The 24,315-nt window shown below is 34.9% G+C and overlaps 1 protein-coding gene across 2 annotated transcripts; it reads right to left on the reverse strand.

The window, feature by feature from the left end:
- Positions 1-140: 140 nt before the first annotated feature.
- LOC107914742 (small subunit processome component 20 homolog) lies at positions 141-20,737 on the reverse strand. 2 transcript variants are annotated; one of them, XM_041102283.1, is made up of 31 exons: positions 20,429-20,737; positions 20,213-20,335; positions 19,802-19,959; positions 18,607-18,651; positions 16,774-16,852; positions 16,570-16,643; positions 15,741-15,847; positions 15,178-15,360; positions 14,177-14,380; positions 13,854-14,064; positions 13,690-13,764; positions 13,251-13,600; positions 12,868-13,060; positions 12,288-12,540; positions 11,862-12,201; positions 11,505-11,685; positions 11,267-11,407; positions 10,326-10,587; positions 9,747-10,196; positions 9,016-9,479; positions 7,816-7,952; positions 7,556-7,737; positions 7,075-7,467; positions 6,449-6,574; positions 6,187-6,252; positions 4,282-6,101; positions 3,921-4,200; positions 2,894-3,127; positions 1,430-2,014; positions 709-841; positions 141-599 (listed from the first exon to the last, which is right to left on the reverse strand). In XM_041102283.1, the coding sequence occupies exons 1-31, from the start codon at positions 20,495-20,497 to the stop codon at positions 343-345; spliced, it is 8,175 nt and encodes a 2,724-aa protein (XP_040958217.1). In that variant the 5' UTR covers positions 20,498-20,737; the 3' UTR covers positions 141-342. The 2 variants fall into 2 exon arrangements, with proteins under 2 accessions (XP_040958217.1, XP_040958218.1); XM_041102284.1 differs by lacking the exons at positions 14,177-14,380; positions 15,178-15,360; positions 15,741-15,847; ... (4 more) ...; positions 20,213-20,335; positions 20,429-20,737 and having other exon boundaries at positions 13,854-13,885; positions 13,993-14,052.
- Between the last annotated feature and the right edge of the window lie 3,578 nt (positions 20,738-24,315).

The following is a 24,315-nucleotide window of genomic DNA, read 5'->3' on the forward strand; positions in this document are numbered from 1 at the left end:
TATAAATATATGTGACACTTGTCGCACCCTCAACTTACTTATGAAATCTAAAAAACACCACAGACAATGTATCAAATAATTACCCTATATATAATGTTAGAGAAAGGATCGACTTGCAAAATTCAAGAAGTCACACATGGTTAACGATTAACTGAACTTTACTTCTATTTGAATATTACGGTACTGTTACAAGTGAAGGCAGATTCCTCAGCAGGTGAATTTCTCAAAATTTTCTTGGGAAAAATGCAACGGCTTTCCAAGTTAATGATATCATGTGTAAGTTACTATACAATGCAACTAACGAAATTTCCTAATGATTTAATGGAGAAACAGGGATGGGATTTACCGCATCCATCTTTCCATTTTCATTGCCATTATCCTCCTCTTCTTGTTAGCACGATTCTTGGCTGCAATCCGCAACTTCCTCTTGGCATTGCGGACCGGGTTGATAACAGCCATGCGCTTCTCGTCTCTTTTCCTTTTATCCCTCTTCGATTTTAGTTTTTTCTTGATCTCACTGTAAACTTGTGCAAATTCTTGGCTGCCAATACTGTTTCGAATACTCCCCAAAACTTCTTGTGCTAATTGCTTTAGATCATCTGTGAGAAAAATGAAAAAAAGGTCACTAGAGTATGAACATGTCATTCAAAACCAGGAAGCACCAAAGCTGTATGTAACGATTCTAGCATGGCAATGTCTTCAACTCACCAGTCATAATTTTTCCGGCAAACCCTTCACAAACTTTATATAACGGAAACATCATTAGCGACGCGTAATGTTGAGAATCATCCTTATCAATTTCTGGTAAAATTTTCTGGAAACTATAGAAGACAATCCTCATCTGCAAGCAGCATTTTAACTTGATTAGCACAATAGTCTCAATAACACAATCTTACAACCAACAAACAAATAAATAGGGGTGATAACAATTCCAACTCAGTTTCGGAAAAAATTTACAATTAATATGCATTACTCTGGTTTTCTAAGAACTGAACTCCATATCATGGACAACAGAACCAAATTCCTTTGCTTCGGAAAGGTCTGGTTCATCAATTTTCTAAAATTTTTAAAGATTCTTTTATATAGTATTTATACTTCTTTTACTTTAATATTATAAGAAAATTTTAAAAAGTAATTAAAAGTAAATAAAAATATAAGTTGGTTCAGTTTGAATGATTAGTCTTTTAATTTGTCAACCGAAGATGGATATTATTTTATTCAATATTTAATTAGTTTCTTACCTTATTATAATATCTGGACCTAAGACAAATCAAATTCAATAAAGACCAAAATAAACCAAACACTATGATTCAAATCGATTTTCAGTTCTCGATTTTTTCACTTAGCACTACTAGCAAATAGGGCTGAAAAGGTTTTTCAGTTGAAACAATTTTCAGGAATTCAAATAAACAGCAATACTCAGACCAACCTGAATAGCCTCCATTTGAAGAGCAAGCTTGCCCAGCTCCTTAAGCAGATTTGAGACAAGCAGATATTGAAGGTCCTCAGAATGGTCTGCATCATTTTGGTCATCTGTGGCACCAGTAACAGACAGAAGCATCCCAGTTGCTTCCCTCGAATTAAGCAATCGAAAGGCTTTAAGAAACCGCTCCTGCTCATGCTGTTCAAAAGTAGACCAGAACTCTCTGCGGTTCACACCAGCCCACTCTTTCATCAAGGAGTTCAGACAACAAATAGAGAACACAAGATTTTTTGTAATCAAACCACTCCGGTGATTATGGTTCTTCTCATTTTCCTTCTTAGCACCAAGCTTTACGTCCTTAACAGCAGCCTCATCATCGTCAATAGGTCCTTTCAGTTGGCAGCAAAGAGAAGCAGCAATCATAAAAAGTCTACTTGGCTTCATAAGAAATAAAGATCCATTTGACTTCACAACACTTCCTCTTTTAGACTCATTTGCACAAGTAAAATACAAGGAAAGAAGGCGATTGGATACGTTGCGTAACCATGCATGTGGATGCAACAGCAACTCACAGATCATTTCCCAAATCACCTGAAAATAAGTAGAGTAGGGGTCAAGATGGATTCAATACAATGATCGAGTATAAAGGGACAAAGCATATCCCATCATTACAATACAAATGGGCATATTATTGTTTGATGTACAATTTCTAAAACTCCTTTGATTCTGTTGGCATTTGCCTAAACAGACAGGTTCCCATCTCATGGAAAACAGCTACGCTAATTGGACAGGAATGTGAGTCAAATACATGTTCCCAACAAAGATATATTCAATTAAAAAAAATCCATGCACTTCAAGAGTCACCAAGGGGTCATATCCCGATACCCATGTCCACAACCATGCCAGACACAGATATTTCAAGAAATAGTCAGAAAAACATAGGAAAACGAGTATGGAGCAACTGTTGATCAGGATCATAGGTCAAGTTACTGTAATGTTTTGAACCTTGTCGTATACGTTTATAAAAGCATCACTTAGGTTTCTAAAGAACATTTCATTTTAAGTTTTCCCATTATTTGAAGGGTCCTTGGAGGATCATATTGGCCACAAATTAGCAATACTCAGTTACCCTATCTCTCAACATATATACAGGGGTACCACTTGCTATTCAATAATAGATGGACCCTAGTTTCATAGGGATAATGTTTACTCGGACTCAGGCATGTGTGGGACATAAGCATGTGTCAACCATGGGTATGTTCAATTTCTTTTTTAATTTTTTTCCATGAATTTGGATGGTCCTTTAAGGGTCATATCCTCATACCCATGTCGAACACAAATACTTCAGGAAAAAAAATGAATAGCCAGAGCAACATAGTTATAGAGAACATAGATAAGACAAGAGGGTGAAAATGGAAGTCTTATCTCAATAACATTTTTACTCAACAATAAGAAACGGCCAGGCCCTACCTCAAGCTCCCTTTCAAATATTAAATCACGAAAATGATGTAGCATCTTCTCCAACATAATTAGTGAATAGTATGACTCTTTCCAGAAAGGAATAGCAGCTTCATCAGGAAGATCCATCTGCATGTTGGTAAAAGCATCAATAGCAGAGTGCAAAATTCTTTTAGTCACTGGCAATATGCTACTTATATGCCTCTGAAAATTTTTCTTCATGACCTCGACCACTAATCCTAATACCTGCACAAAGACATCCAAGATCATCATAAAAGAAACATGATAAACATGGAACCTAAACTAAATATATTTATAGTTAACTTGATAGTTTTGAACTGCAGGCACTTTTCAGAGCGATATATCTATCAACATATTAATTTCATAATGATTATTACTCTCAACATCACCTGTGGAGCTTCCAAACTCCAAAGTGGAGTTGAAATTTTCTACATGTCCCTTTATTTAGCAACTATCATATTAATTTATTAATATTTTAAACACACCCTAGTATTTATAGTTAACTTGATAGTTTTGAACTCCATTAACCGGTTCATTTTTCTTCATAATATGAATAAAAACTTAGAAGAGAACAAATTCCAACTCTATACATTGAAACCTTGATCATGAGTTGGAAAGGGTCTGCAGACATTGAGCATAACAGCAGAAATAAAACCATTACTACATTCAAAGGGTTTTTATTGGTGTCATACGGAGAAACAGCAAATTTTAGAACTGTGCCTAATATATGGTCAAGAATGCAGAAATCAATAGGAAGACAAACAAGGATGAGGATCATTTATAACGAAGATCTTCAAAGAGATGAATCATTTCTACCTACAGCAATAAATTCAGAAATCATGCCATAACATAAGAAGCAGCACTTAAGGTTAGAAGGTCATACTTGCATTTCAAGAACCCCCCCCCCCCTACAACAAAACTCCTAAAACATTTCCCGCATTTTATTTAATTCTGAAACTCCAAGTACATAGCAACATTCTGAAACAAAAATCTGACAGACACCTTTAGAGAACAATACCTGTGCACCTGCACTCCACAGTTGCTGCTTCTCACCCAAATACCAGGACAGACTATACTCAAGAATGGAATTCAGCGAATGTTGGCTTATACGACCAATAAGGAGCTTTATAACAGCACCAGTCATAGAACGAACTTTATTATCTTGATCGTTAGCCAAGCACACCACCAGGTGGACAAATATGGTCTGTGACTGCTCATCAACAATGGCTTTAGGAAATTTTATCATAATTGTGTGGAGCATTTCAAGCACAGATTCTCTCCCAGTTGGATGCTGATACCTGCAAGAAAAGTAAATTGGCTGTAAGACATCAATAACTTAAAAAAAAAAAAAAAAAACTCTTTAATATTTCAATACATGCCTTAGATTTGCAAGCAGGAAATCTAAATGTTGCTGCAAGCGTTTCTCTGAAAGATGATAATCAAGTAAGAACTGCAACAAGATCTGACTGCATTTCTTGCGAATTGGTTCCACTTGACTAGTTACCATCAATTCTGCAACCTGAACTACAATATCGTAGATCTCATGAACCACTAGCTTGCGGTTAACAATTGCCTTTAGAAGTGAGAGGGCAACAAAGGAGGGATTCCTTTCAAGATCCACAAACACTGGAAACTGGACTAACATATGTAACTGATCCGAGGATAATGTGATTTTTGTGCTTCGCAAAAGTACAGTCAACAATTTTAGACACGATTCCATAAGAGGATTGCCAGCATTCACTGAACCTTGTGCGATACCCAACAGTATCACCTTCAATTTATCAGCCTGGGATTCAAGGGATGGAAGAGGCAGCCTCACCAATGGAGTAAGACATCTAAGGCATGCAGATAAAATATCTTCATATTTGGAACTCAAGCAGTTGCCAAGCAATTGGACAAATGGATCCAACATTGATAATAGTTGCTCATCATTTCTGTCCAATTTCATGCTTTTTATTCTATTTTGTAAAACCCCTAGTGCAAACGTGGTAATAAGGTGAGAACATGCAGATTTTGTTTTAAAAGCATGGTCTGTAGAAACAATTTTCTCACTGACAATATTTCCATGTTTATTTGCTTCTGTGCCAATTGAACTCACACCGGACCCATTTTCGTCATTAGTTGCATCTGTTATGAGGCCATATACAAAAATGAAGAGATCAGTCTGATTTACTGATTGATTACACTCAATTCCATCCGCAATGTGCTTTAACATATTCTCCAATTTTGATTTCACTTTTGGAGTCAGATGCTTTTGCAAGTGACTTGTAACGGGAGAAAGAAGCTTTAATGCATGGATTTTGAAAGTTATGCTTTGGGCAATCAGTTTCAAGGCTTCAAAAGACTTGCACTTTCTCGTTTCTTTCATTTTAGAAGCAATCTTGTCCACCTCTTTCTCCTCAGCAACATCTCCAAGAATATCATTTTCAACCACACCAAGGAGATCTTCTAAACAATAATCCAAACTCCCATCAGAAGAACTTGAAAGAGTCTTTGACAAAAGAAAATTAAGTGTATATCCTAGAACATGCAGCTCAAATCCACGTTTCAAGGTCGCTCTCAAAACTCGAATTATAAACTGCAGATATTCAAGTCCAAGCACCTTCAAACATTCAGCCAATGCAGATCTAGCTTCATCACGAATACTTTCTAGACGGTTCTTTAGAAAGTTCGAAATCCGATGAATGATGCTAGAAAGCTGAGACTCCATTACATCTCCTGGAAGCAATTTCAGAAGTTTCAGTGCTGCAAGACTGATACTAACATTGACATTATCAGAATCAGAACTCAATAATTTCTGTATCTTTGGCAAAACAGTTTTCTGAAGAGAAGTCTGTATCTCAGAAACCATAATAGAACTGCCACCTTTCTGCATTGCTGAAGAAACAATACTATTGGTTTCAGAACCTAAAATGTTGTCAACGGAATTTATTGCTTCTTGACTGGAACAAAATTTTGAATAATCAAATCTGTCCAAGATAAAGCAAATTAACCGTAAGAGAACTTTCCGCTTGTCTGGATTCTTCTTCATCTCACTAAAGCAGCGAAGCAGTAATGCATAGTATGATTTCCATTCCATCTTAGCAGAAACTGAAGCAAGTGCTTGCATGCAAGCAGTTCTAATATGTTCATCTTTTCCATGTTGTAAATCAAACAACATGTTGAAAAAGAGCGGAAGGAACACTTTATTAATGATATCCTGCAAGGTGAAAAGCAGCATAGAAAGCTTTAGCACCGATTGAAAAAACTTCCCATTGCTAGAAAACAAGAGTCAAGACAGTTACCATAGACATATAGGTTTTATTGATAACATCTGCAAAGCGAGACAAAGCCTTTGCTCTCTTATGTTTCTGCACCCAAGAAAAAGGAAATTAAGAAAATATTGAAACATTCTTGTGGCTCCATTTATGTTTATAGCTTAAGCAAATTAGTTCTATTAACATTACTAAAAGCAAAAATAGAGAGGCACGAGAGGTTGTAAGATCCAATTGGAGAATAAAGAACAAACATAAATGAACAAAGGAGCATATAAAATAAGAACATAACCTGTAAATGAATGATATTATTGAAAAAATCTTGATCAGCATCTTCAGAGCATAAAGCTCTGAAAAAATTAAGATTCTCTAACTGCGGAAGCTTTATAACCATTTCTCGCAGTAAATCAATCCATTCCTGAAACCATTCCCATCCATTAGAAAATGTACTGAATATTATGAATAGAAGCAACTGTATTTCTCACATTTTTTTATAGAACTTATTGAAACTATATTGCAAATATTTTTGCATATTTCTCACTAAGCTGAGCTTGGAAACCTAAAATGAACCCCTAACAAACTGGCAATGATAACAGCAAAATATACTAGTAAAGTAAAAATAGTATATGGATCCATGAGAATCCACAGAGGAAGGCAAGCCCACCACACCGGGCTCCAGTGAGAAAAAAGAAGCCTCAGTGCAGTGGGGTTGCTCCCCATTGGGGATAAGTATATGCATGTGTATCACATTGGGTGTTACAATAACCAAATTGCTTCACCCAAGTAGAGTTAAGAGCATCTATGGTGGCTCTTATGCACATTAGTACATCTGTGTATAGATTGGAGCATGCGAGTTAGATGGGGTGGTTAGTAAAATATCATCTATTTCTACCAGAGGACTAAAAGTACGCTAGATACCTTTCTCACAGAAGTTCCCCGACTAATTGCATCCCCCATATGCTTTAAAAGAAACTTGTTAATGATGCACTGAACACATGCTCGTGTCCAACAGCCTTCATCAACTTTCATAATCTCTTCAGCAGTCTCATGATGATCTGTAACTTCTTGGCCAAGAATTTTGGCAGAAAAATCTAGAAATGTAAGCAATAACCTATAAGCATAGTGCCTTAAGATTAATTCGTCTGATGACATATCATATACAGTTTGTGACAAAATAAGTAATGCATGCTCCACTGGCACAGAATGGAAGAATCCAATTCCAATTCCTTCATATGCCTGTCCTATAGTGTCATAATCAAGCTCATCCAACTCAAAAGCTGAGGTTGCATTTAATTGTCTGACATGTCTAGCCTGCATTTCCATCACCAGAATTAAAACTTAACGATATTTATAGAACAAAGGAACTCCAAAATTATAACAAAAAAGAGGCAAACATTACCACCACAAGTACAGACGAATTAGTTCTAGCAAGTGCTTCAAGAAGATTGCAAATTAACACTCGAATATCCAATTTAGCATAAACAAGAAGTGGAGCAACTGCATTAAGTATTTCAGGGGTTCTCTCATTCCCTAGCACAGGAATGATATCTTGAATGACTTGTATGGCTTCGAGACAGATGTCTGGAACAACAAAAAATGTGTTGATACAACAAAGGAAGAGAGTAAATTGTATAGATACTAATTCTAAAACATTCTTACCAGAACCTTGAACTCTTTTTGATAAGAAAGGAAGCAAGATATCAACAAATTTCTTTGCCAGCAATGGATTTCTGATGTACTTCAACAGCAATTTGAAAATTCTGATTTCTGTTTCCCCAGGACATCTGACCAATTTTCTGTAACAGCGAAAAGAATGGATCAAAGAATAATCCAGAGTTGACATTTTCCATCCCCTAAGAACTTCGAAATTGAAAGCAAACAACTCAAGTATATATGAATCATTAATGCAGAAACCATAAAAGGGGAACTCAGAATGAAAAAAGGCACAAAAGATTCATATATTGAGAAAAGAAAACAAAATTTTCATAGCACCTGATACAGATCAAAATAAAAGAACAAATTATTAGTTACAACAAAAAGAGGTTTTTGTTACCAATGCGGTCTTAAGGTCTCGAGGAAAGAAGACAAACGATAGTTTTCTTAGTTTAGTTAACTGACATTTTCTGTTATGCTCAATATCTACACAACCTATATGTGCCCTCCTATGGACTTCAACTTCAATTTTGGGGGTAAAAAAGTTCAAAATTTTAGACTTGAATGTTAAAACTAGGAACTAGTTTTTTGTTTTCACACCAAGAATAGGTAAGGCCACCCATGTTTCTCATTGGTCCTGTGACAGGCCTTAAGTGGAACTGATTTAAAGATTACCATACTTGGAAATCCCCTTACCTCTCCCCCTCCCCCCCCCCCATAACAAATATCTCTAATTGCCAATTATCTTTATTTTCTTTTAAATGCAATTCCCTCAAACCACGACTATTTATCACTAAAATTAATCTGCTGCCCCAAGTGAACAGCACTACACTGAAGGCACCAAAGAACTGAATTACATGTTCAAATCACTGACACTTCTTTGAACATTCCATTGATGATTATGAGGAAACTTCTTATTTATACAATATCAGCACATTGATTAACCAGTATGAAAATGGATAAACAATAAGGTTTAGCAGAAGGGAAAGCAAAGAAAAACAACTAAAAACCAAAAGGACACTAACAAAGTAACTAACTATTAATTTCACATCTATTTAAACCAGTTGGTTCAAGAAAGATCTATATTTCATATATATAGAATATTACACATGATACGGCCATTAGTCCATCCCTTATATTATTCTATAGTCGACAGATATCAGCACACTTTTGCACATGTATTACAGGTAAATGAATCGCTCGTACCTCTTGGATGCTTTATCACTCTGAAACAGATGATGCAAGCTGCAGACAAGTGCTTCTAGGTTTGGACATATCAAACTCTTTATAGGACTGTTTTCGTAATCCAACTCACAATCAAGATCAAGCAGGTTTGAAATAAACTTCAGAACACAAGAAACAATAGCTTCTGAAGCAGTTGGAACAGTTAGAATTGAAAATATATCTGGAACAAGATTCCTTTCCCTACAAAGTAGGGACACAAGTTGCAGGCTCCGACTCATAGCCAAAAAGCAAGAGAACAAGGAGCTTGGTTTTTCACTACTAGAACCCTCCTGCTTGAAGGCATAAATTAAGGGTTTCAAAGATGTAAAAAACAGGTCCCAGAATTCAGTACCAAAATCATGGTCCTCATATTTATTGAGAACAAGAGAAACAATTTTCAAACATAGAGACCTCAAATCTTTGAACTGCTTGATGCCCGTCCCAATCTGAGAAAGAAATAATTACCGTCATCAAAGCTTAATTTTCTCAATAAAGAATCTGATTATTTTGAAAAGTTTGTTAGAAATCAAAGGAGGGAAAAAGAAAACAATGCAAGATGCTGTTACATTATTAATGGAATTCTAAAGTTCATCTACAAATAGTTTAACTTATTTGAAATTAAAAGAGAGAATAAAATATTCAAAAAGAGGAACAGCAATTGATCAAATTTAAGAAAAGAAATCTTTTTTCCTCAACATAACCGGAAATATTACCTTCACATGGTTTGCCTCTGCACTGTCTTTGTCATCAGAGATCATCTCAGCATCAGGATGATCACTTACAGGAGAGGATTCAGCAACCTTGGCAGTGTCTATGTTAGAACTGCAGCTTGCTAATACCCGAACAACACATCCCATTAATAGATCAAGAAAAGGTCTGACACGAAATTCATCAAAAACACCCATAACATCCTCAATTACATGTAGAAAACCATATCTTTTCTTCCAGGAAAGGGCTGTTATATTTTCCACGGTGAAGTATTTCAGAAAATTTAGGGAGTGAAACTCATCGATAGGGTTTGAAAACAAATTAGAAGCATAACCATCTTCATTTGGTATAATTTGCAAGGGTTTCAATAACAAGGCAAAGAAAAGATGGAGCTCATTAGAATCCAGTTGAGCTATGAAACCAAGAACTGCCTTTCGAAGATGTACACTTGCATTCTGTCAAAATTAGGTCATACAATTAACATTGGTGATAAGAATGACACATCATAGTAAAAAAAATTAGATAGAATTTAAAACCCATTGACTGAAAGGTTAGGGGACAAAAGATTTAGATGATGGGCATACCTTTCGTGGAGCAAGCGTTTTCAAGTTTCTGATTTTTGGGATCAGGAGGCGAACAACTAAAGGCACCAGATGAACCCTATGACCTTCCTCAATTAGACCGGCTTCTTTAGATAAACTCCATGTTGTCAGTTCTTCTCTCAGATATTTTGAATTGATTAGATTTTTAAGATGCTGGTCATATGGGAGTAAGAAGTCGTCTTTCCACGATAAAAGGCAATCAAGAACCCTTGCCTGTATGTCAGCATCATTGTCATCTAGCAGCCTGATAAATAAAAAGAAACAAAATCCATTAAACGCCTAAGAAACACCCGAACTTGAGTCAGCGGTTTGCATGTTATTTCAATGAAAGCATCAATTTTACATTGTTTATTGTAAATTATCATATAAAAAATAGTTCACTATTGCTATGTCCTAACATACCATATACTAATTTTTGAAATTCAGTTTGTGTCCATGCCATATCCATATTTTGTGTCTGTGCTTACTACATCTCTTCGCTTTACTTTTATTATTTCGTTCTCTCTCTGTCCTTTTTCTTTCCTCTCTCTGAAACTTTTATCTCTTTCTCAATTTCAAAGTTCACACTATTCTTTCAAGTTGTTCCTCTCAATCTGTCTTTCTTAATAACTGTTAACAGTAATTTAATGTTTAATTCATGATTAGGTTTGCTTTGGATCTAAGTTGGTTTCATCCAAACGCAGGTCCTCAAGCAAGAGGACAACTTCCTTTAGGCCAAAATCTCCTAGAAATGATCTCTAATCTTTGTTGGTATCTTTTTTCTGATCTGTGAATCGACTCATCTGAACTCGCATATTCGTGTTGTGTTGTGTTGTGTAATGTTGACATAGGTATGTTACCTTCAACTATCAAGTCCATTCACCAGAGGTGACAACTAACATAACAAAAAGGAAGCAAGAGATGAGACAATATAAAGCACTGACCTACTTTGCAGAACATCTTTTAGAAATTGACTTCGATAGATTGCTCTGGTGTTCCTCATCAGTTTTAACAAGCCTAGCCATTCTTTAAGGATACCCTTCCACTCTTTCCCTTCATAAATGTCTGAATTGAATGAACCTGGGCTGCAATCCGAATGAGAAAATATATCAAATCCTATAAGCTTATTTGTGTTGATGCTTTACATGATAAGAAAGACAAATCAGTGAAGAAGATGACTACCTCACAAGATTATCACTATCATATCCCAAAAACCTTAAAAATAGGGGTATAATTTGACGGGACCGAGATTCAGCAACAGAAGGAATCTTTTGCAAAGATTGGAGCAACAAGGACAAAACTGCTGTGCCTGGTGTGTTATCAGATGCAGGATTCACAAACAAATCGAATCTCCTTACAAGATCTGACCATAAAAACCAGGGAGAAATTAAAAATCCTAATGGTATATAATGAAAATCAAAATTGATCAAATGGCATATCCTAGACCATGTTTTCAATCATGAAATTTACAACTGACAAGATATAAAATCAAATGACAAATAGAAATCAATAATATAGCAGAAACATATCTTCACATACCACTAGATGAGTCAGATAAATTTCCATTATCTCTGTCATGTTGAACATCAGGTGCTTGTATCAGGGACTGAAAACGGTCAAAATAAGAAATAAATTTATCCCAGACTAGTCCAGTGTGATTGCTAATCAGAACTGCAAGGCACTCGGAAGCCGCATCCCATAGATAGCTAAAACGATTATGGAAGATGCCAATTATCCCGTTCAAAACGAGAGGTACATATGTTTTAGGTATCCTTCCAGCAGAGAGGCCCGTCTGTATTTTAGATATCAGTAAGGTAACCTTCCTGCTGGTAGAAATTGAAAGAGGAGTAGCCTCAATAGACATTAAGAGCTGAAGAACCTGTTTCAAAAGGAAATGTATTTGTATCAGTTATCCAATAAGTGCAGGTGACAAAGAATAAAAGCAGCAGAACATAGCACACGTACATTGCTTTCATCAGTATCAATAATACCAGCCTGAGAAACCTCTGTTTTCATTTTGTTCTCAGCATGCTGATCCTTAGCAGAAGTTTCACAATTGAGAGGCTCATAATGGCACAGAATTCTTAGACTAGGAAGACGAATTCCTTTATCTGGGTGGCACAAACTATAAGCAAATATGCCAACTGCATCCACCATATTCTCCCCTTTAAGCAAGGGATGATATGTTTCCTTGCTGCTATCAGCTTGCACTGCAGGCCTACAATTGTACGATATTTTCAGACATAACCAGTGATCAACATGCACAACAGATTTACATGATCAGAAAGAGCATGGGTGACTGTGTTCTTTAAGAATAAAATAAACAAGACCAGAATGATCATGCTTCATGAGTGCATGTGTTCTATCTGCGTTTGGAAATTTGTTCAAGGCCAGTGGGAAAGGGGGAACTCACCAGATGGGCCTTGACCCCACTAGAGAGAGAGAACCACTCAACCCTGGGTTATTTTCAAAAATGCATGTATATGTATGTGTATATATATAGACAGAGAGAGAGAGAGAAAGAAAGACAGAAATGACAACATACCCATTCACATTATCCAAGTAATCAGCGACAGCAAATAGTACTTGAGAGGATGATTTGCAGGCCTTGGCAAGGTCTAAAACTTTGCTAATTTCTCCAAATCCAACCTTTTTTACATTATGCCATTTATTACGAGAACCTAAAGCAGCACCAACTAGGCTCTCCCAAGTGTGTTTGGAAACTCCTGCAATACTTTCTGAAAGAATAGGACAAAACGAAAAGAAAAGAAAAAACACCATTAGAAGATACTACAAACAGATTGAAGAATGATAAAAATACAGATGTGGATTTCTGAACAACTCAGAGATATGTATTCCAGACAATAAGAGACAACAATGCTTCAGAGTACACACAAGAAAAGAAAGATAAAAGGCAAGATAAGTTACCATCCTCAATCATCAGAAGCCGCTGCAGTGCATCTATCAACTCTATCAGTGCAGATTCACTCGCTTGGACATCGAACATATATGGATAGCAGCTTATAATTCCCCACAAGATAGCCAACTTGACCTCATCAATTTGAGCAGTTAATGGATTACCAATTGCAATGTCATTAATAAGCTTGATCCAGTTACTGATAACCCCTTGCATATAATCACATATCTTCGAAAGTCTCCCTTTGGACATCTCATCTAAGAATTTAGTGCTTTGAGGATGCAGTTGCAGTCTCTCAAAAAAAGAAAGTAACAGGTATAAAACTTCTTCTTGTGAAGATTCTACCAGATCATTCATAGCACTGAAAATTCAAGTGCAAAATTTCAATAACTGCAGCTAAAGCGGAAAGAGTAAAGGAAGACCCAACTGCAATTTAGACGTCAATATTACCTTAAAGCATAATCTTTGAAAAAATATATTACACATGGGTCCCTCAGCAGTAGTTCTCTGAGAAAAGTTAACAAACTGAAATGCAAACAACAGCATGTCAAGAAGATAAAAGGAGCTAAGCTAAAAGATGGGGCATATCAGACTGACTCTAGAAAAGACAATACCTTGTGTTTCTTAACTCAAATATAGGAGCCCACTGCAACAAACAGCCAGAGATGGTAGACAAATTATTAGAACCGTGGAGTCCATCAAGAATGTGTAGCACTAGTTGCAGAACTTTATCAACAACATCAGATAAACTACCATTTCCTTTGCTAGAAGGCAATACAACTTTCAGCACCAAGGACTCTACAACTTCAAGCATTCGTCGATAGTCTGCACAGCATTATAACAATTAGAATTGGCAGTAAAAGGTAAAAGAATGACAGAAACAATATCAAACATAAAAAAGAAAGAAGCCAGTATATGAAGACCATTATCAACTCACCCAAAATACCACGCCCACTATTAACCTGAAGAGAAGATATTAGCAGCGATAAAAGACGACTTAGATGCAAGCAAGACCCATGAGCTAGAGTCTCGCTTATTTCCTGATACAAGCACTCCCACATTAGATTTAACTCCTTGGCTTCTAGCTCCTCAGTTAATTTTTGAAAGGAAGTAATCACAACTTCAAGAATAGCATCTGAGCCTGCAAGAGGAAATGCACACCCTAAGCATCAAATAAAACTAGATAAATAGGAAAACTACCTACTAAGCAACAGCCTCTACAAACAAGACAAACCATGCTACTACCAAACTAAGCTAAAAGAATATGGCACTTAATAAAGACCAACCAGAACCAAAAAAAGATATCAGGAAGTCAACAAAATTTGTAACCTAAAAAACATCTACCAGTAAATAAACAACTAAGTCAGTAAGCCAAAGCAACTTGACTTTAAAAGTTAATGCATCCCACAAAGAAGTGCATAAGTATATCAGATTTATTCAACCATAAATATGTAGCTTGGATAGAAGGGTGAGCTAACAAAGTGAACAGAACAGTGCTTTTAACTTTTGAAGCTCACATCTTGTAATTACTTTGTCTTCACAAAGGCATAAGGATGAAAAACTGGAAGACACCACCCAATGTAAAGGTGCCTTTATTACAATGACCTACTTTCACTAAAAAAAACCATAATTACAACGACTATTGACAGACGAACAAATGTAAACAACTCAAATCCATCTACAGATGAAATGTCTAATAAAAACAAAAACTTAATGATTATCTTCTTGTTGTTATACTATTTTAGTCCCACATATCCCCCCCCCAAAAAAAAAAAACCAATTTATATATCTGCAATGTTTTTCTTCATAGAAGCGTTAGGCCCTAACACCAACAGAGCAACAAGATGATCAGTAACTCATCTACAGGAAAATGCCATAAACACACATGTTAATAGCCTATGCTCTATAGAAAAGCATTATCAGTAAGAAATGAAATACCTTCAGGAAACTTATCACCAATGGCAAATATTGAATTATCCACCAATAATCGCAAAACTCTCTGTGCTCCAGAATGGAACCTTGATGAGGTTCCTAACATAATATAACATAACAAAGCACTAACTCCAGATTTCCGGATAGGTAATGGTTTCTTCACAACTTCAAACATGGTCTTCCTAATACCTGTTTTAAATCAAAATTTAGAAAAATATAAGCCACCATAACAAATAGAAAACCAAAATCTGATTCAACATGGCAACAAAACCAGATTAAAAAACAATAAACGTGTGTAACTAGCCTAAACACAAAACGGAATAACCAAAATCTCAGATATCAAAAAGGAATTTTGGTGGCAGATTTACCATTTTTTCATATGGACGAGAGAGACAGAGACAGAGACAGAGAGAGTTTCAAAATGCTTTAGGACTCAGAACTATTAATTTAAGCAAAATGCACTCCGAACTGGAAATAAATTACTGAGAGAAAAAAAAATCAAAACAAGTTCTAAGGATCACAAAATTAGGAAATTGTGAAACAGGTTTTAAATCATAAACAGCTGATACCTTTTATAAGTTGCTCAACAGGTGCATTCCGCAGCAAGAATGATGTAGCCTCTGCCATAAACTCTTGGACATGATCCTTCGGGTGATACCTTAACCTCACAGTAACCCTTCCATACAATGAAGAAAGAGCATAAGCCACATAGATTGCAACAACCATTTCATTATTTATAATTGATTGCAGTCTAGAAAACAAAATCTCCCATTATATTCATTTGTCAAACTCAAGGAAGAAATTGTTAATAGGTAAGTTGTCAAGATAGAATGCAACATCAAAAGCAATATATAACCATAAGATATAGAGAGAAACTCAAAAGATAACATTCAGCATAGTGAAAACATAAATATCTTTGAAGAATTCAACACTTCCCTCAGTACTGTGATGAAGCCTTAAAAACCTTTGACACATTGAGTGAGAGCCCTTCCACACAGGACTTCCGGATCAATATGTCCGACTTTCGTCTATGTTCAACCAGTCGGTCTCATAGTCAAGCAGGCTTACACTATTACGCTCACAGGCAAAATCTTAGCTTGAGCCTACCTTTGCACACCTCCATTACTCTTTAGGAGGCAATTATCTTAAACCATCTTTTAACCCCAACCATCAGCAAGACTTGATTTCTTTTCCCCATTAAGGATGAAATTTCTAAGGTACTTTCCAATGGTAGAAAATTCCTTAATAAAACATTCTTCTCTCCTAACCCAGAAAAAATACAAGGGGACAAAAAAGCTTTCGCTTCCAAAGAAACTTGAATTAAAAAGAACCACCCAACTACTTGAGCTACCTATTTATAGTACATTCTTTGAAAAAGGAAGTCAAGAAAACACTCACTTGAGAACATGTATGACATCCCGTATAAGATACTTCTGCAAATACATCATAATGTATGACCATGAAGTAAAAATCTGCATGAAAAGGATGTGGAGGTAAGAGTAAAACAACAATTACCAAGATTAAGGCCAGCATCGAACAAGAAACACAATACTAACACATGAAGGACTATTCAGATGAGAAAAAAGAGAATATAGCCCAAACCTGCTCAAGGATATCTGGCTCCCTATCTGCACCACTTTTGAGGAGAGATACTAAGGAATCAACAATCCTAGGCAGAAATCTGACCAATAAAATATGCAAATCAGTCCTGTATGCATCTAAGATGATTCAAAATGAAAATAAAAAAAATCTATAGCAAGCAACAATAGCAATAGTAAATAACTAAATAAAGAAAAAATATAACAATTGCTGAACTATATGCCAACAGTTTAAAAGTGACCAGCAAAGTTAAAAAAGATTCCGACTTTGAGAACTGAAGTAGAATTGAAAACACAACTAGCCTTCAGAATCACATGTTAGCGTCATACATATTGCTCCTATTGCTAACCTTTTAGGTGTCAAAGTGGCAAACACAAACAACAAGCACAAACCAGTCTTTAGACCTGTTCATGGTTCGGGCTACCCACTTAGGCCCAAAGGTCCGCCCGAAATTTGGGAGGGTTTGGGCAAAATCATTAGGCCCGAAAAATGGGCTTGAGCAAAAATTATTAAGCACGAAACATGGGCTTGGGCAAAATAATTAGGCCAGGCTCGGGTTTGAACATTTAAGGCCCAAACCCAGCCCGTCCCTTCCCATTTTTAAGTTTATAATACTTTATATTATGTTATTTTTATATATTGTGTAATTTATAACACAAAAAAAATAAACTTATACTAAATATATAATACTACTCTAATGTAAACATTAAAATAATGCTAAGATGACCATATAAAAAATTTCAATAAATAAAAATATATAAAAATTTATTAAATATTGAAATAAAATAAATATTTTAAGAAAAATTAAAAATAATATGGGTGGGCCTAAAATGGGCTTGTGTTAGTCTTTTGCAAATATGAGCAGGTTTGGGCAAAATTTTAAGCCCATATTTCGAGCTGGGCCAAGCTTGGGCAAGCATAAAGTATGTTAATATTATGCTTAGGCCCGACCCAAACCTAGCCCAACCCGGCCCATGAACACCTCTACCAGTCTTACACTTCTATCCCTTCTCGTTACTTCAAACCATGAAAACACCCAGTGGTATTGTCTTCGCCACTTAGATCTCTTGAGGTTCTTTGGTTAATAAGTTAAAATATTTTAATTCAAAGAGAAGATGAAAATTCCTATAATATCAGCATTTTCTCCTCCAACAAAATAAACAACCAAACCCCCTACTCTTAACAAAAGAAACCTGTAGTGACATAAATGTTAAAAATAAACAAGTAAAAGCCAATTATTTCCTAAATAATAGATCCAAGATTATCCCTAGCAGTGCATGCCTATTACTAAAGAAGAAAAAACCATCTTGCAGTTGTAGATAGCCCTTGGGTTGCATGAATTTACATCTCTGCTATATGCACCACTACAGCTTGATGCTGTAAACATCAGCAATCAAATACAGTGGCTTCCTCGCCACATCAGGATGAAGTTCCTTAGACAAAACTCCTCTCTCCAAAACAGACCAGATGTTGACATACCCAACAATGTCTCGAGTTCTCTTGCTCTTCTATTAATTGTATTTGCTCCACTTGATTTACTAAACTATGTGCTAACCCAGAAACATCAATGCATAAACATGATACCACAAAGTAATGTATCAAAACTGTATCAAGCCCATGACCCACCCATATATATGATATCTACTCTGTGCATTACTTCTAGCATAGCCATAAAATGACCTACAAGAGCAACTATAAGCATCAGGCAACTATCTATGGCAAGTTCAATTTATATAGCAGTGATATGCAATTACAGAACATGCAGCACTACTTTGTTTATTATTCAATCAAAAGGGAGGGCAAAGATGCATTTGATCAAAGGAAGAATAGACTCACGAAAGAAAATCTTTGAGAAGATCTCTAGAGAAGGCTGCCAACAATCTGCACAAGTTAAAAATTTTGTTATCTCAAACTAGTAGAGAATGGGAGCACCAGTTAAAGCAGATGAAACCAAAACATCAATACCAAGCACCAATAATACAAATCATACGAGATTTTCCTTTAACCATAAACAACAAAATAGATGCCAGTATTATAACAGAGAATGCTCTAACATTGTAGCAGCATGATTATTTCCCAAGTGAAATTATTAAGGATGCAATTCAGGAATCAAAAAGGGTAACCAAGGACAGAGTTTGGCAACCAGATACATCCAATATTGTCAAGTGTCAAAGTGCATTAGGTGCTAGAACCTTTATGTTGCCTGAGCCACAAGGCACAAATGAAGCACTTGCTTAAGCAACCTAAGCAATATGTATATGCACCTGTTTTTGTATGTATGTCTGTGTATACATATAAAATAAACTAAAGATACATCAATTTAAGGGCCAATATGCATGATTTTCATGTGGTTCAATATCTGTTGTTGAACACTCGGACACTGAGAAGAAAAGAGCCCCTATTACCCCTCTCTTACTAATAGAGTACAGTCAATGAAGAAAAGAAAAAAAAAAGCAAATAAATTATATTAAAGAGAAATTCAGTCAGGCAAGCTATTTTAGCATCTATCGCCTTACGAAAAGAACAAGGCACACCAGATGTGTGCCTTGTCAAATGCAACTTGCTCAAACGAGTCTAAGATGTTCTTATTGTCTGGTACAGGCACAACTAAACAACACTGGATACACCAGCAGACGAACTCAACTAAAAAGAAGTGGAAGTGAATGCTGTTGCAAGGCAACCCAAAACTCAAGTAATTATTGAACCATCAAGCAGATGCCATAAATTTTCACAGCAATATGAGCTTATTCTATTTATTTGTTTAAGACAGGATATAACATGTTATCAGCAAACTTCGCCACTGAGGCAGTCCTTTTTTATGCTAGATCAATATTCTCTACAGTACTGCTACAGTAATAAAATTTAGAGAGTTAATTTGATGAGATTACAGAAAAGATTTTATAGCTATTTATCTCTTCCAACACACAACTGATTGGTCAGCCATTTTATTTGAAGGAAACATTACAAAAAACCGCAACCAAGCTTATAGCAAACCAAAGGATAAAACTTAATCAAACATAAACTTGCACACCTGAGTATAGGCTCGAGAGATAATCTCGCTTTCATTTGTAACCGGGATATAAGTTTATCAAATATCAAGTCCTTGTGCAAGAGTACCGAGGGTAAGGTCTGTACAAGAGGCATTGTTTCCACATAAAATGAAATGAAATCCTCTGCTGTATTCAATTCCTGCATTAAATACAAAAAAAATGAAAAACAATGAAAGGAAAGAAAAATTAAAGACCGCCTAAAATAAAATTGTAATAGACCGTGTTAAAGAGCCAATTTCCACAGTTTCGGAAGTGATAATCCAAGAAGGCTCCCGAAAAAGCAATGAAGTAGCTAATTGAATTCAATTCTTAAAATATATAAAAAAAAAAGAGTTCTAACAAGGTAAAGAAGTTAAAAAGAAAAAAAAAAGTTTATGAAATTAAACGCATACCCTCCACTCGATAAGGCAATCACAAAGGAAAGTTGAACCTTGAGAGGGCTCTGACTTGATTTTTTCTAGGCTTCTAAATACATTAATATCAATATCATCTATTCTCTGAGAGAAAGTCTTGAACTGCAATTAACATAAAGAAAGAAACAAAGTAAGAGTTCGAAAAGGAACTGAAAGGGAAAAAAAAGGGAAAGAGAAAGAGATTAAAGATCATACAACAAAGCGCCTACGACCCTCAGATTTATTGAGCGACTTGACAGCTTGAGCATGCGAGGGTGTTGCCATTGAAGATACAAATAGAAAAGAAAAAAAAAAGGTATTGGTTTCTTTGTCTGAATAAGATAATCGAGGGTTTTCCAGAGAAAAATTAGAACTTGTGCTGTTTGTCTTTGCAGGGTTTTACAAGGGTTTAGCAGAACTGCCCTCTCCTCTGTTTATTTTCTTTCTTTGAGCAAACGAGGCCGCCGCTTCTTCGAGTCTCAGAAAACCTAGTCACGAACCAGCGCCAGTGTTTTAAAATAATGTTCCACCTATTTTCTTCATAAATTGAATTTATTATCTCTACCTATATAACTTACACTATTTTTATATGAAATCAATAACATCTCTTACAAACTTTAAACATAGTTCTATTCACTTTCTTTTTTTTTCACTTGTACTTAAATTTTTAAAATACATCAAAAATATTTTAACTTAATTAAGTCTTCACTTTTTTGTATTTAATTGAGTACTTTAAACTGTCAATATACAACAAAAAATCTTTTGACATTAAATTTTAATAGTTAACCGTTAAAGTTAACTGCCCTTAATTTTTTTCAATTAAAGCCACCCGTGTCACAATCATTATGTGATATGTGACAAAAAAATATATAAATAATAAAAATTATAAAAATTATTAAATTTTAATAAAAAATATTAAAATTTTATTAAAATCAGAAAAAAAAATTATAAAATGTATCAAAAAGCCTTTTAATCATTAACTTTAACTGTTGACCGTTAAAGTTAATGACCCTCAACTTTTTTCAATTAAAGCCATCACGTGTCGCAACACAGCATGACATGTGGCAAAAAATGATAAAAAATAAAAATCAATAAAAGTCATAGAAAATTATAAAATGCTTCTTTTGGTACGATAATTTTTATAATTTTTTATGAATTTTATATTTCTTTACATTTTTTGTACTTCTCTTACGACTTTATAAAATTTTATAATTTTTTCTATATTTCTATATTTTTTTTAATTTTTTATGATTTTTATTTTTTTTAAGATTTTTATATTTTTTATGATTTTTATAAAAATTTTTCTAATTTTTAATAAATTTTAAATGTTTTTATATATTTCTTAAAATTTAATATTTTTTTATAACTTTTATTGATTTTTATTTTTATTTTTACCATTTTTGTCACATGTCATGTCGTGGTTGTGACACGTGGTGGCTTTAACTTAAAAAAATTAGGGGCGGTTAACTTTAACTATCAAATGGCCTTTTTGATGCATTTTGGTTGTTTAAATACCAAACTAAGTGTAAAAAAAGGGGCTTATTTGTTTTTTAAAACAGTTTGTGTAACGACCCGATAGTCACGGGTGTCGGAAAGTGCATTTTCGATACTCAAGTACCGTAAATCAGACTTGTAAATATTTATTAAAAATATTTACAAAACTAGTTGTGTGGTTAATTAGGTTTTGGTTAGGTGAAATTGCATGAATTAAGAGCAATTAGGTAAAAGGACTAAATTGCATAAAGAGTGAAAGTTAAATTATAGATTAAAGAAAAATTAAAGGGACTAAAGAAGCAATTATGCCATTGGCATCAAATGAGGCCGCATAAGGTGAAATTAATAAAACAATTAAAAGTTAAAATTTACTTAAATGTTAAGTATATATATTATATTATAAAATAATATATTATATTATTATAATAAAACAAAATAAATAAAGAAATAGAAATGAAAAAAGATTGAATTGTAGAATAAATTGTAAACTTTGAGATATAGGGACTAAATTGTGAAATTTTTGAAATTTAGGGATTTAAGTGAAATTAGGGAGTTAAATCTAGCCTAAAGTGGAATTTGTATGAAAATATAAGATTGATTGTAAAGAATAAAAGTTAGTCTCGGTTTAGGGACTAAATTGGAATTTAGGCAAATATTGAGTAAAAATTGAAATATCAAATATGAAATTGAATTGTGTTGTATTGATGAATTTTAATTGTTTTAATTCCGTAGCTAACGTCATACCGAAATCTTCAACTAAAAAGGAAAAAGATAAAGTTGACGAGGAATATAGCTCGAAATTTCCGGTTTGTATTTCTATAATCCGAATCTAATTATTAATTGTTGTATTTTGATTTAATGCTTATGGTAAGTGGTTGAGGTGAGTATTTGGCATTTTGACATTGAATTGAATTGAATTCATATGTATATGTGATTATATGAAAAATTGATATTGGATATTGATTGTTTTTGAATTGTGAAATTAAACCTTATTAACTGCATCGGGCTGAGTCGGATATAGATGGCATGCCATAGGATTGGAAGAGTTCAGAGATTTCTTCGACTTTAAGTCGATGAGACACTAGGTGTCAATTTACTACTTCGAATTAATTCGATGAGGCATTGAGTGCCAATTTACTTCGGTTTAACCGATGAGACACTGGTTGTCAATTTATTACTTTGAATTATCCAATGAGGCACTGGGTGCCAAACTGGTGTGTTTTGGTTGGATCCGTGTATCCGTCTGAGTCCGAGTCGTGTTAATAGGGGTAAATGAATAAATAAGTTCTATAATTGATATTGAAATAGTATGGTATGAAAAATGGAAGTGAAATAGTAAATTGAATATGGAATGGATAAAGTAATTGCATAAATGAAATGTAAGTTAATTTGTGAAAAGCTATTTCTATGGCAAGTGATGGAAATTGAGTATTGTATCGTTTAAATTGTTCAATTGTGCTTGACATTTTATTATACATATTATATTGTTTTATCTTTAAATATTCGGATTATAGAAATACCATTGAGTTTTACTCAGCATACGATTTTATTTTCCGTGCGTTGGTTAGGTACTTAATTTTGATCGTCGATTCAACATCCAACAACAGTCCCGAACTCAAACGTGATGATGTTTTTCCTTTCGTGTCAGCATGTACCTAGGGTGTCTAAAAGTTAGTTATTTTTTGGATTGATTGTAAATGAGATTATAAGTTTAATGTTGGTTGGCATATATCTATAAGTATGTATTTGTGTTTGAGGTCTTATTATGGTATGTTAAATTGATGCCTAAGTGTTCATGATTTAGGTAAATTTTGATTGAAATTGGTATGTTTATAATTTGGATTAAATTGATGCTTCGATAAATTGTTTTGATGATAAAATTGTGGTACCTATGAAGATACATTGGTTAGACACCTAGGATGATTGTTTTAATATGTTTTGAAAGTGTTTAATTGTGTTTTGAACTGGTTAAATGAATGATTTTTGAGTTGCTTATTGTCCAAGCTTGCAGGGAATGGTAAACTTGTCGTTTAAGATACATTTTGAGTCCACACGGCCAGACACACGGGCGTGTGAATGGACCGTGTAAGACACACGGCTAGCACACGGACGTGCGAGTGTAACACCCCTAACCCATATCCAACGTTGGAACAGGGTCAATGAGCATTACCTAACTTATAGATCAAACAATCATACATTTCAAATTCATTCCTCATTTCATTCATATAGTCCCTAATACGAGCCCTCGAGGCCCCAAATAGACATTAGAAACAGTTCAGGACTAAACCGAGTACTCAAGAAATTTTTTGGAAAACATGTAAAACTTTCAAAGATACAGGGGACACACGCCCTTGTGGCCAGGCTGTGTGCCTCACACGGCCAAGAAACATGCCCGTGTCTCAGGCCGTGTGGGCATTCGAAATGGGGTCACACGCCCGTGTCCTTGCCCATGTCCTAGCCCGTGTCTAAACTAGTGAGCATATTGACTTAGGTCACACAGCCAGACCACATGCCCATGTGCCAGGCCGTGTACCCTTCGAAATGGCCTCACACGCCCGTGTGCTAGGCCGTGTGAAGCTATTGACTTGATTTTTAAGGAAGTTACATGG

Source organism: Gossypium hirsutum, chromosome D10, assembly GCF_007990345.1.
Source record: "Gossypium hirsutum isolate 1008001.06 chromosome D10, Gossypium_hirsutum_v2.1, whole genome shotgun sequence".
In the NCBI taxonomy this organism is placed as follows: domain Eukaryota; kingdom Viridiplantae; phylum Streptophyta; class Magnoliopsida; order Malvales; family Malvaceae; genus Gossypium; species Gossypium hirsutum.

What these genes read in the sequence shown, in the direction of transcription:
- LOC107914742 (XM_041102283.1), bottom strand. Translation starts at nt 20,497, where the DNA reads ATGGCAACACCCTCGCATGCTCAAGCTGTCAAGTCGCTCAATAAATCT. An exon ending in TGGTGATAAGTTTCCTGAAG is followed by an intron (nt 14,381 to 15,177) that starts GTATTTCATTTC and finishes TTCCTCTTGCAG; the next exon opens with GCTCAGATGCTATTCTTGAA. An exon ending in AAAGATGTTCTGCAAAGTAG is followed by an intron (nt 10,588 to 11,266) that starts GTCAGTGCTTTA and finishes TTTATTTATCAG; the next exon opens with GCTGCTAGATGACAATGATG.